At 43.8% G+C, this 13944-nt stretch overlaps 1 protein-coding gene across 3 annotated transcripts in view; it reads left to right on the top strand.

Annotated features, from left to right (window-relative positions):
- Nucleotides 1–13944, top strand: part of ARIH1 (ariadne RBR E3 ubiquitin protein ligase 1) — a 420527-nt gene that overhangs the window by 368198 nt on the left and 38385 nt on the right. For all 3 annotated transcript variants that reach the window (XM_030187624.1, XM_030187631.1, XM_030187615.1), the window contains exons 10-11: nt 7108–7238; nt 7381–7438. In XM_030187624.1, coding sequence (XP_030043484.1) covers nt 7108–7238; nt 7381–7438 — 189 coding nt within the window. The remainder of the gene's footprint in view (nt 1–7107; nt 7239–7380; nt 7439–13944) is intronic.

Genomic DNA, 13944 nt, shown 5'->3' with positions numbered 1-13944 from the left:
AACATTATTTGGGGTGCTATACCCAATGGAGATTACCTCTTCCTGAACACAGTCAAGGAGCTTTTTCAATATTGGGGGGTGCTCAAGCACCCACAGAGCTGGCTCCTATTCCTCCATGGGTCCATAATGAAGATTTTCATGTTCTTTCTTTGATAGAGGATGAGGAGGTAAACTGTCTGCCTTTTTTTGAGGAGAAGACCTGAATTACCACTGATCATTGAGGTTACAAACTAGAATTTTCACACCATCTCAGATGCTTTTATGGTATCTCCTTGTTGAGCTCCAGACAAGAAGATAATGATCAAATCAGCTTTAGACAATTTGCTCACTTTGGGAGCAGTAGTCATTCCTGAGTAAGAGTGAAGAAAAGGTATTCCATTTAATAAGGTTCTTTTTGATCCAACCTCAGTCTAAAGAGGATAGCCTCCTAATTCCAAATGGCAACCTTGAGGTCATTTATTTTTGCAGATCACAGCTTTAGATCTCAAGGAGGCCTATTTCAAATTATAGAATCTTCACCAGGGAATTCTCAGATTTGTGGTTCTAGAGCAACATTTCCAGTCTCAAGCAATGCCATTTGGCCTAAGTACAGCTCCTTGCATATTTTCCAAAGTCATGGTAGTGGTTGCATTAACCTTGTGCAGTGAGGGTATTTTAGTTCATCTGTACTTGGATGATCGGCTTATCAGAGCAAAGTTGGAAGAGTGGTCTTGCCAGACTGTGGCTCTAAGGGTACAATTTATTTATTTTATTTTTTTATTTTTTGTTACATTTGTACCCTGCGCTTTTCCACTCATGGCAGGCTCAATGCGGCTTACATGAGGCAATGGAGGGTTAAGTGACTTGCCCAGAGTCACAAGGAGCTGCCTGTGCCTGAAGTGGGAATCAAACTCAGTTCCTCAGTTCCCCAGGACCAAAGTCCACCACCCTAACCACTAGGCCACTCTTCCACAATTGGTTGGATAGCCATTTTTAGCAAAAGTAAGTTAGTTGACGCATTGTGTAGAGTATCTGGGTGCTCACTTTAGTACTTCTCTAGGCAAAGTTTTTCTGCCCGCTCATTGGATTCTCAAGCTGAGTTCCAAATTCGAACCATATTGAAAGAAGCAGCTCCTCAAGCTTGGGCTATATGCAGATTCTAGGTTCAGTGGCAGGAACCTTAGATCTTGTTCCCTAGGTAAGAGCTCATATGTGTTCTCTACCGTCATCTCTTCTCTCAAGTTGGATGTTTGATCATTCTTTCAAAGTAATGCTGCTTTGGCTCAAGAATGCTTGGCACAATCTCGGCTGGTGGTTGAACATGGAGAATCTGGAAAAAGGAGGTTCCTTTTGGAGCCTTCCATCTGGGTTAGTCACCACAGATGCAAGTCTCTTTGGTTGGGGAGCTCACTGTTGTGAACCAGGTGGTTCAGGGTCACAGGTCCACTCAGACACATTGTGATCAATCAATCATTTAGAAAGACAAACTATTCAGAAAGCCCTAGACACAGTGGCGTTCCTAGCCTGGATGGCACCCGGGGCAGATCGCTGATGCCCCCCCGGGTGCAGCGCCCCCCCCCCCCCCCCGGGTGAAATGACACCCCCCCCTCGGGTGCACGCCACTGGGGGGGAGTCCCGCGGTGCGCGCCTGTCGGCTCCGAGTTTGCTAACTTCGCTCGTTCGCTGCAGCTCCCTCTGCCCCGGAACAGGAAGTAACCTGTTCCGGGGCAGAGAGAGCTGCAGCGAACGAGCGAAGTTAGCGAACTTGGAGCCGACAGGCGCGTGCCACGGCACCCCCCAGCGGCGCGCATCCGGAGCGGACCGCCCCCACCCACCCCCCTTGGTACGCCACTGCCTAGACATGCTTCAGCATCTGCTTCGAAAAAGGCAGTGTTTTCTGAAAATGTCACAGCAGTAGCTTATATTAGTTGTCAGGAGGGTATGGAATGCTTCACAGTGGTGATGAAGATATCCATTCTTTTTCATTGGGCAAAAGAACATCTTCAGGCATTGTTAGATGCTCACATATCAGTGACTCTGAATTTTCATGCAGGCTTTATGAGTAGGCATTCTCTGAATCCAGTAGAATGGGAAATGTCAAACAAGGCCTTTACTAGAATCATGCAGTGATATGGCATTCTGGTAATGGATTTAATGGAAACCAGTCAGAGTTCCGCAGTCCCTCCTTTTTTTTTTTTTTTTTGTCAGTGGAAGAATTAAGCAACTGTATGGTTGGATGCACTTCACAGTGGCCTCCAGCACAGCCACTGGTAGAGGAGTCCCTTTGACCAAACTGTGCCCCATAGGATTCATCATCCAGAATCAACCAAGACCTTTGAAGTGAGGTGGAAGAGTAGCAGTCCTGATCTGAGAGACAATCAAACTGAGCATAACCACCATCCTCCACCTGTCTGAGTCAGAATGCCTTCTAGTCCGTCGAGGACATAATTATTGTGGCTTCTCGTGGTCTATAGAGCACCTTGCAACAAACTCTTTGGTGCAAGAATTCCTGGATCTAGTGACAGAGAGTGCTTAGGTTTGTGATCATGGGAGACTTTAACCTACATATTGAAATTTGACACCACAACCAGCCTTTCCTTGATTTGATATACCAAACCTCAAAAGATCCCAGCGCAATAATATTTTTAATCGTTTTTCCACTAGTAAAATTTCACCCCAACCAGATTTAATTTTTTTCAGACCATTTGTCTTTTTGTGACTTCTTAACACAATTGTAACCCATTATCTCAATTGTAACATTTACTGCTTTTACTTCAAATATATAGACTTAATGAGAAGCAGGGGACCAGTTGTCATAAGTACATAAGTACATAAGTAGTGCCATACTGGGAAAGACCAAAGGTCCATCTAGCCCAGCATCCTGTCACCGACAGTGGCCAATCCAGGTTAAGGGCACCTGGCACGCTCCCCAAACGTAAAAACATTCCAGACAAGTTATACCTAAAAATGCGGAATTTTTCCAAGTCCATTTAATAGCGGTCTATGGACTTGTCCTTTAGGAATCTATCTAACCCCTTTTTAAACTCCGTCAAGCTAACCGCCCGTACCACGTTCTCCGGCAACGAATTCCAGAGTCTAATTACACGTTGGGTGAAGAAAAATTTTCTTCGATTCGTTTTAAATTTACCACACTGTAGCTTCAACTCATGCCCTCTAGTCCTAGTATTTTTGGATAGCGTGAACAGTCGCTTCACATCCACCCGATCCATTCCACTCATTATTTTATACACTTCTATCATATCTCCCCTCAGCCGTCTCTTCTCCAAGCTAAAAAGCCCTAGCCTTCTCAGCCTCTGTTCATAGGAAAGTCGTCCCATCCCCACTATCATTTTCGTCGCCCTTCGCTGTACCTTTTCCAATTCTACTATATCTTTTTTGAGATACGGAGACCAGTACTGAACACAATACTCCAGGTGCGGTCGCACCATGGAGCGATACAACGGCATTATAACATCCGCACACCTGGACTCCATACCCTTCCTAATAACACCCAACATTCTATTCGCTTTCCTAGCCGCAGCAGCACACTGAGCAGAAGGTTTCAGCGTATCATCGATGACGACACCCAGATCCCTTTCTTGATCCGTAACTCCTAACGCGGAACCTTGCAAGACGTAGCTATAATTCGGGTTCCTCTTACCCACATGCATCACTTTGCACTTGTCAACATTGAACTTCATCTGCCACTTGCACGCCCAATCTCCCAGTCTCGCAAGGTCCTCTGCAAATATAATCATATAGGATCTTTTTAAGTGCTTTGATTCTTTCATATGATGGCATAGATGATCAAATCTCCAACTCATGAAAAGGGCATATGCTAGACTTGGTTTTCTGTAAAGTGGTCAACATCTTTGAACACAAGGTTAGTGGTATCAAGATAACAACATCTTTATCATGAATAGATCATTTTTTCTAAAATTTTCTGCAAAGAAAACCTAAAACAGATTAGCCCAACCAGTTTAGAAAGAAATTTGAGACCTGAGAAATTAGCTTCTGAGAGTTTCTTGTCCTACCCCTTATGAATGAAAAGATGACTAAGTTAAAGATAACTAAGTTGGAGCAGGTTGACATCTGGAATGTGTACATAGGAATAGCCTTGGATAAATGGCCCAACAAAAGAAGGTCCTGTGCTATACGCACAAACGTTCCCCAGGTTCTCTCCAGAATGACAGGTCCTTTTAGTGTCAAGGACATAAATCTGAAAGAAAATGGTAGATATCTTACCAAGACATAGAAATGCTCAACTATTAAATGCATGGCAATATACTTCGAGGCCTTAACAATAGCCTAAAAACACTATTTCTCTCAGTGTATTGAAAAGTCTACAAATTCAACCAAGCAGCTAAGTCAAAGTAGTAAACAGTCTACTACAACCTCTACAACAGAACCAGCCTTCCCAATCACAACAATTATCAATGATTCTGCACATACTTCACCAATAAAATTAAAGGACCTAGAGGCAGTTGTAATGAGCCTCCCACCAACTTTTGAGAACACTACTCCTGGGACCCCCCCCCCCCCCCCCCCCCCCCCCCCCCCCCCCATTGCACAGCCATCTGGTAATCATTCAGCCAGGTAACAGAGGAAGTTCTCTATCTTGAATGGCGTTCAGATGATATCCTGCCTAGCAAAGACAGTACAGATAGCAAGCAAAGGCGTCATTGAAGGGGCCATTAAAATTCATTTCTCTCTTGTGAAAGGGCAGCTGCCAACAACACTAAAAAAAGGCTGTGGTGCACCTCCAGCTGAAAAAGAACTTCCTTGGCCAGGACATGCTTGAAAACTGCAGACTTTTTATATTTTTTAACATCCTTTTCCTAGCAAAACTTATAGAACAGTCTGTATTCAACTCAGCAACTGCCCAAATTAAAGAAACTGGCTTACATGTCACTCCGGCTTCAGACCTGGACAACGTCCAGTTACTTTTGGCTTGCATATAGTGTTATGTTTCTTATTGTTTAGTTGCAATCAGCTCCTCTCCTGTTTGCTGGTGAAAGAATTTCTCACTGTAGTACTTGACTTTCCATATTGAATTGAGAAAATATCAATTTGCAGCCTAACTACAAGAAAACCACTTTCCCAGAATTAATCCAAAGTGTCATAAAATGTACTGGAGATCACCATCTGTTGTGCTCCTTCTAGAGATTAAAATGTGAAATGGTTACATTTTAACTAAATTAAATGCAAACTGACACTATTGCAAAGGAGGCTTCTAGGTCATGAGCCATGCTTCAACTCCACTTTCAGTTAAAATACAGATACCTCTTAATTAGTAACTGCAAACTATTTTCCTCTGTTATTATGACTTGTATATTTACTCCTGTGGGATTTCTGTGCAGAAGTTTTGAAAGTTCTGCAAAATTTTCCATACTTTGTGTAATATTTTTGTGCAGCATTTCCCCATCATAAGGCCTGACTTAATGCTACCATCATGAGGAAATACAAGAAATAGAGAAGCTGGTGTTTTAAAAAAATCTTATAAATACTCTTACTGCATTGTGATCCATATTTCCATATCTAGGGAACTGTGCTCTTATTTGATGATGTAAGATTTTGTCCAAAGTGTCACCTTAGAGCAGTGATGGCGAACCTATGGCACGCGTGCCAGTCGCTGGTCCGCTTCGCCCACTCTCCCTCCCTCCCTCCGAGTACCAGGCCGGCCTCCCTCCCACCAAGCACCACGCCGCTTGCCCTCGCTCCCTCACTCTTCCAAACAAGCATCAGCTCGCCTGCCCGTCCTCCCTCCCAGTACCACCCTCCTCCTCCTCCTCCTCCTCTGCAATTGAAAAAACGTACCGGGTTAAGGCAGCAGCGGCAACGAAAAGCGTAGTCTTCACTCGGTGCGTCATGGGCAGAACCAGAGCTTGAGAGCGAGACAGAAGGGAAGCACGCCGAGTGAAGACTACGCTTTTCATTGCGCTGCCGACACTGCCTTAACCCGGTACGTTTTTTCAATTGCAGAGGAGGAGGAGGAGGAGGAGGGGGGCCGTGGTGCTGGGAGGGAGGAAGGACGGGCGGGCTGATGCTTGTTTGGAAGAGGGAGGGAGTGAGGGCAAACGGCGTGGTGCTTGGTGGGAGGGAGGGAGGTAGGCCTGACGCTGGGTGCTGCTGGGTTGGAGGGAGGCCTGACGCTGGGTGCTGCTGCCTGGTGGGAGGGAGGGAGGCCTGACGCAGGGTGGGAGGGAGGTAGGCCTGACGCTGGGTGCTGCTGGGTGCTGCTGCGTGGTGGGAGGGTGGGAGGCCTAATGCTTAGTGCTGGGAGGGAGGCCTGGTGTTGGGTGCTGCTGGGTGGGAGGGAGGGAGGCTTGATGCTGGGTGGTGGGTGGTTGGGAGGGAGGCCTGATGCTGGGCGGGTGGTTGGGAGGGAGGGAGGCCTAGTGCTGGGTGGGAGGCCTGATGCTGGGTGGGAGGGCTGGCAGGCCTGGTGCTGGGTGGGAGGGCGGGCGGGAGAGGAGGGTGGCTGGACATTTGTGGCTGGAGGGGAGAGGAGGGTTGCTGGACATGGATGGAGGGCAAGAAATGAAAAAAGGAGGAAAGTAAAGAAATAAATGGAGGCAAGAAATGAAGAAGAAAGGAGGAAAGTAAAGAAATAAATGGAAAGGAAGCCCTGGAAATGGAGTTAAGAGAACAGATAGAGAGCAGCAGAATCAGCGACTAGGACCAATATGGATAGAAAAACAAAATCACCAGACAACAAAGGTAGAAAAAATCATTTTATTTTCATTTTAGTGTTTGGAATATGTCCAATTTGAGAATTTACATCTGCTGTCTTATTTTGCACTGGGTATACTGGAGCTGTAACAACTTACAGAAATGATTTATAATGAAAGAAAATCATGTTATTTTTTTCTCCTATACTAGTATATTTTCAATGATGTCTGTTTATATGCGCCATGGCTAGTGTAAGGGGGTGTGGCTATCATAGGGGTGGAGTCATATGTGGTGACCCCGCCCATAATGAGTACCAGCACTTCGCGATAAATTAGATTTTGGGTTGCTGTTTGGGCACTCGGTCTCTGAAAGGTTCGCCGTCACTGCCTTAGAGAGTGCATAGTTTAACCATCATTTTTGTATTATCACCACCTTGTGCTGTACTTCTTTTTAAAGGAATGCCCCAAATGCCATGTGACCATTGAAAAGGATGGTGGGTGCAATCACATGGTTTGTCGCAACCAGAACTGCAAAGCAGAGTTTTGCTGGGTGTGTCTTGGCCCCTGGGAGCCCCATGGATCTGCCTGGTAGGTTCAGAACTTGAAATGTGGAAGAAAAGAAGAGGTATTATTGTCATATCTGTTAGTTTGTCTAATTTTCTTTTCTTGTAAATGTAACCTTTTTGTTTCCTTATTGTGATTATCTTTAGTAGTTTTATTTTGTTTCTAGGTATAACTGCAACCGCTACAATGAAGATGATGCAAAGGCTGCTAGAGATGCACAGGAGGTGAGAGTCCATCAAGCAAGCTATTCTCTCCTTAGTTTCTAGCTCTGTGGTTACAGAGCGTTCTTGATTGCCCCCAATACTGAGTAAACTCCTTCACTGTTTCCAAGGAGGGGTAATTTGTTTTATGTTTAGCAACCCCATCCTTCAGAAAAAAGAAACTTAGAATTTGTTTCTCTTCAGGAATACAACCTATTTTACAGAACTGTCCCCCACCCGCCCCACCACCACCATATGAGTGCACCATAATTTCAGGCCTAATGAGTCATGAAAAGGCAGATCAAGCATCCAGCTCGGTTACTACATTAAAATTGTAGCTTTGTCCTTTCCCTATTCTGGAAACTTAAAGACCATGCACAGAATAAAATATTGTCCCTCTCTTTTTTTCAGGGAGAGCTTCTGCTCTCCCCTTCATTAGTTCCTCTCCCTCAGGGGGACACCTTTTTAACCTTTTTTTTTTTTTTGAATCATTGGGTTATATTCGTCAACCAACAGACAGGAAATGACAACTTGTGACTGTGTAGTAGCTGTGCATAAGTATTCTCTGTCTTCAGCAGGTAATGATGGAGATTACGTGCAGCTTTTTAATTGGTCTAGGGAGGCTGCTCCTAAGCCCAGCCTTAGGGCTGGTTCTCCAGTTAAATTGGGATGTCCAGGGGAAGAATGCAGGGTCTTGCAGTGAGAGATCACTCAGTGGATACCTGGATGAGTCTGGACCCCTTTCCTACATAGCAATCTTTTTGTCCAGATCTAGGGAACCCCCCCCCCCCCCCCCGGAAATAACATGAAGTACACTTTGGTGAGAGCATCAGTAGGAGAGCAGTATCTGAAATCTTGATGAGAGGAGGAGGATTGGTAAGCTGTTGTGGCCCGTACCAAAAGTTGCGGCAGTAGGAGGGAGCTTCTGCAGGCTGTTCAGTTGTGCTTGAAGGCAGTGCTGATGTGCAACAGAAGTGGCACCAGGAAGCTAACCTGTGCAGCAGCCAGGCAGTGCTTGGGTACACCAGGAGCGGTGCATAACAAAGCCACATGTTGGGCAGGCAAAGGTTATCCACACACTGAGAGGCGTAAAGGGAGCTTCAGAAGTGCTGAGAGCAGGAAGCAGGTCCCTTTGGAGGGTGCCAAGTTCTGCTGTTGCAGTGGTTGCCAGAGCAATTCCAGACAGAGGTTCCTGCCACAGTAAAGCACAGGGACCATATGTCGGGAATGTACCCAGAAGATGTGGAGAAGCAGCAAGTACCAGAAGTGAAAAACATGGGACCTACCTCACTGTTATATTAAAAGTGCATAAAGCATGGGAGCAGCAGCCATTTTAGTTCCTTCATTCCTCAGCATGCAGGCACCTTCTCTCCCTCCATCCTTGCCTCCAGGAAGGTTTGCCAGAAAATTTCTTGGTCCTGCATTGCTTGTCAGTGAGCTTAACTGGCCCTTTGGATCAGGGTGATTTTATTTTTCCACAGGGCTTAGTTGCTACATAAGTACATAAGTAATGCCACACTGGGAAAAGACCAAGGGTCCATCGAGCCCAGCATCCTGTCCATGACAGCGGCCAATCCAGGCCAAGGGCACCTGGCAAGCTTCCCAAACGTACAAACATTCTATACATGTTATTCCCGGAATTGTGGATTTTTCCCAAGTCCATTTATTAGCGGTTTATGGACTTGTCCTTTAGGAAACCATCTAACCCCCTTTTAAACTCTGCCAAGCTAACTGCCTTCACCACGTTCTCCGGCAACGAATTCCAGAGTTTAATTACGCGTTGGGTGAAGAAACATTTTCTCCGATTTGTTTTAAATTTACTACACTGTAGTTTCATCGCATGCCCCCTAGTCCTAGTATTTTTGGAAAGCGTGAACAGACGCTTCACATCCACCTGTTCCACTCCACTCATTATTTTATATACCTCTATCATGACTCCCCTCAGCCGTCTCTTCTCCAAGCTGAAAAGCCCTAGCCTCCTTAGTCTTTCTTCATAGGGAAGTCGTCCCATCCCCACTATCATTTTAGTTGCCCTTCACTGCACCTTTTCCAATTCCATTATATCTTTCTTGAGATGCGGCGACCAGAATTGAACACACTACTCAAGGTGCGGTCGCACCATGGAGCGATATAACGGCATTATAACATCCTCACACCTGTTTTCCATACCTTTCCTAATAATAACCAACATTCTACTCGCTTTCCTAGCCGCAGCAGCACACTGAGCAGAAGGTTTCAGTGTATTATCGACGACGACACCCAGATCCTTTTCTTGGTCCGTAACTCCTAACGTGGAAACTTGCATGACGTAGCTATAATTCGGGTTCTTTTTTCCCACAAGCATCACCTTGCATTTGCTCACATTAAACGTCATCTGCCATCTAGCCACCCAGTCTCGTAAGGTCCTTCTGTAATTTTTCACAATCCTGTTGCGAGTTAACGACTTTGAATAACTTTGTGTTATCAGCAAATGTAATTACCTCGCTAGTTACTCCCATCTCTAAATCATTTATAAATATATTAAAAAGCAGCGGTCCTAGCACAGACCCCTGAGGAACCCCACTAACTACCCTTCTCCATTGTGAATACTACCCATTTAACCCCACTCTGTTTCCTATCCTTCAACCAGTTTTTAATCCACAACAGGACTTTTCCTCCTATCCCATGACCCTCCAATTTCCTCTGTAGCCTTTCACGAGGTACCTTGTCAAAGGCCTTTTGAAAATCCAGATACATAGTATCAACCGGCTCCCCTTTGTCCTCATGTTTTTTTTACTCCTTCAAAGAATTGAAGTAAATTGGTCAGGCAAGATTTCCCCACACAAAAGCCGTGCTGACTCAGTCTCAGTAATCCATGTCCTCGGATGTGCTCTGTAATTTTGTTTTTAATAATAGCCTCTACCATTTTCCCCGGCACCGACGTCAGACTCACCGGTCTATAATTTCCCGGATCTCCTCTGGAACCTTTTTTAAAAATGGGCGTTACATTGGCCACCCTCCAATCTTCCGGTACCACGCTCGATTTTAAGGATAATTGCATATCACTAGCAGTAGCTCTGCAAGCTCATTTTTCAGTTCTATCAGTACTCTATGATGAATACCATCCAGTCCAGGAGATTTGCTACTCTTCAGTTTTCTGAACTGCCCCATTACGTCCTCCAGGTTTACTGTGAAGTCAGTAAGTTTCTCCGATTCGTCCGCTTGAAATATCATTTCCGACACCGGTATCCCACCCAAATCTTCCTCGGTGAAGACCGAAGCAAAGAATTCATTCAATCTCTCCGCTATGTCTTTGTCTTCCTTGATCGCCCCTTTTAACCCTCGGTCATCCAGCGGCCCAACCGATTTCTTTTGCTGGCTTCCTGCTTTTAATATACCGAAAAACGTTTTACTATGCTTTTTTGCCTCTAATGCTATCTTTTTTTTGTAATCCTTCTTGGCCTTCTTTATCTGCGCCTTGCATTTGTTTTGACACTCCTTATGCTGCTTCTTGTTATTTTCAGACGGTTCCTCCTTCCATTTTCTGAAGGCATTTCTTTTAGCCCTAATAGCTTCCTTCACCTCACTTTTCAACCAGGCCGGCTGTCTTTTGGAGTTCCGTCTTTCTTTTCTAATTTGTGGAATATGTTTGGCCTGGGCCTTCAGGATGGTATTTTTGAACAGCGTCCATGCCTGTTGTACAGTTTTTACCCTCTCAGTTGGCCCCCAATGTTTTTTTTCCCACCGTTCTTCTCATTTTATCATAGTCTCCTTTTTTAAAGTTAAACGCTAACGTATTTGACTTCCTGTGTATAGTTACTTCAAGGTTGATATCAAAACTGATCATATTATGATCACTGTTATCAAGCGGCCCCAGTACCATAACGTCCCTCACCCTGAAGCAGGCTTGAGGAGCTTTCCTGGCTCAAGCTATGGATCATTTGGTTGGGGTTTTTGGAGGAACCTACACCAGAAGACTGTGCTTAAACCCCTGTCTTATTTATTTTATTTTATTTATTTGTTACATTTGTATCCCACATTTTCCTACCTATTTGCAGGCTCAATGTGGCTTACATAGTACCGTAAAGGCGTTCGCCAATTCCGGTATAAACAGTTACACAGTGATGTTGTTGGTAGAATGAGGTTCATGTGGAACAAACACATTAAGGAATCTTATAGAGGAAGAGTTATGTTATATCCATTACATGCTTTGGTTTCTTTGTGTTGCAGGGTTCAGGCATTTAAGTAGGGTCGGTAGGGTATGCCTTTTTGAACAGGTAAGTTTTTAGTGATTTCCGGAAGTTTAGGTGGTTATACGTTTTAATGGCTTTTGGTAATGCGTTCCATAGTTGTGTGCTTAAGTGTGTTGATGTGGTTATGGTTTATTCATTTATATTCCACTTACCTTTAAGTGGATTATGTTCTCAAATACGAATTTGAAGCAAGATAGTGATGGGGTGTAAGTGATGGGGGGGCTTCATTAGTGGATCCTTTAGAAAAGGAGAAACCACTATGGATTTACACTGGTTTGGCTCTTTTGGAGATTGGAGTGGTGGGCCATTATTATGTAGGCATTCGAAGTACTCAGTATATTGGAGTCTTTGGTGCAGGAGGCAAGGGCCTCAGGAGCAGTGGCATACCAAGGGCAGGGCAGTGGGAGCGGACTTTCCCGGGTATATATTATAAGGGGGAGAGTGCTTCCCAGTGCACCGTTACCTCTTTTAAGTGTAGTGCGTACCCCAAGCCTTCCGTTCCGCGCCTTCCTACCTCCACCCCCGCCAGGCCACTGCTGCTGCTTCTCCTCCTCCTCCAGACTAGCAGCACAAGTTACACATATCAGGATCGCAGGGCCTGCATTCTACCTTCCTATATCCCATGGCTGCTGATCTCATCCCTTTGACGTCAGTGCCAAAGTAGAGTTGGCAACCGCAGGTAGGTAGAAAGCAGGCCCTGCAATCCTATTATCTTTATCTTGTTTTGCTGCTTCTGCTAGTTTGGAGGAGCAGCAGCAGCAGCACTGGGAGGGGCTGAGAAAAACAGAGAGAGGAAATACAGTTGGATAGAGGGGAAATGTTGAATCATATAATAAGGAGAGAGAGGTGGCATTGGATGGAAGGAAAAGAAAGAGGACAGATGCCAGATGGAAGGGGAAGAGAGTGAAAAGATGAAGAAAGTAGAAACCAGAGATGACAAAGGTAGATAAAAGGTTGGTTGTTTTTGTTGTTTTTTTGTTTTTTGCTAATGTTTATAAATAGAAAATGAAAATAAGGTGATCTTTTTATTGGACTAATTTTAATATATGACTAACTTTTAGAGACCAAAATCCCCTTTAGGTCAGGACAAGATACCGTAACAGCAAGTTACTAACTTTAGGAAGGAGGTTTTGGCCTTTGAAAGCTAATTGAAAGATGTTAATCCAGTAAGATGTTTTATTTCTATTTGTTAATTTGTAAATTGGTGATTGGTATTTGTCAGTTTTATTTAATTTATTTTTTTTTTTACATGTGCTAGCTTTAATATTTATATTTTGCACACTACTAGGGGACATGAATCACTGTTTCTGTGGTGTTGCATTGTATGCAGAGTCTGGTTTCTTGGGAGTGCAGTTTAATTTGTCTACATATTTCTGTTTCTAGTTTGTTGTTACTTATTCTATGCTAGGTAAGGGTGTGTATGTGCCTGTGAAAAAGACATGGTTTTCTGTTTGCATTGACTGTGCAGGATTGATCTGTACTAACCTGGCTGGTTTAGTTTTACAATAGGTGTATTGATGTTCTAGTGCTCACTACTGTGTTTAAGATGCTGCCTTTTCCTAGGTACGCCCTTTTTGTGTGACTCATAAAATTACTGCTTATGGTATCGTAGAATTGCTCTGTAGGTCCTGAGTGACATTTGTTGTGTTTGATATTAATTCATAGTATGCCTGGTACTGGATTTTGGATTTGGATTTAGATCGGACCTTTAGCAGTAATAAATCAAGTTACATTCTGGTACAGTAGGTATTTTCCTATTTCCTGGAGGGCTTACATTTTAACATAACACCTTCTCTTATATACTGCTGCCACCTCACAGTTCTAAGCAGTTAACAATTAAAAGAAGCAAGAATATATCTAGGAATTACAGAAAAAATAAAATGAAAAAGAAATGTACAATTCAATTAACACATTTTCGAAAACGTAAAGTTTTTAAAGCGTTTCTAAAATCTTTATAAGAATGCAAAAGAAGGTTAGAAATCTTCATCTCTATTTTAGCTGCTTGAAAAGTTAATAGTGATTCATAAATCTCAGTTTTTTGTTAGTGCTGCTTTATTGTTGTGAAACCAGCAACAGGTTCATATTCTGAATTTTGTAAAGAAATTTGAATGGGGTACCTGTACCAACATGAAACAACATCAACCCACTGGAGCTTAACAAAGAAAAATTAAAAAAGCAAAAGAGGAAGTGATTGAAACCATGTATGGATCTATGTTGATATATATATATATATTTAATGCCTTCAATATGGTATTAATATAGATACAAATATTTTCCAGAGAAGGGAAAACTGTAAAA

Source organism: Microcaecilia unicolor, chromosome 1, assembly GCF_901765095.1.
Source record: "Microcaecilia unicolor chromosome 1, aMicUni1.1, whole genome shotgun sequence".
NCBI lineage: Eukaryota > Metazoa > Chordata > Amphibia > Gymnophiona > Siphonopidae > Microcaecilia > Microcaecilia unicolor.
This window is presented reverse-complemented; position numbering and strand designations above follow the sequence as displayed.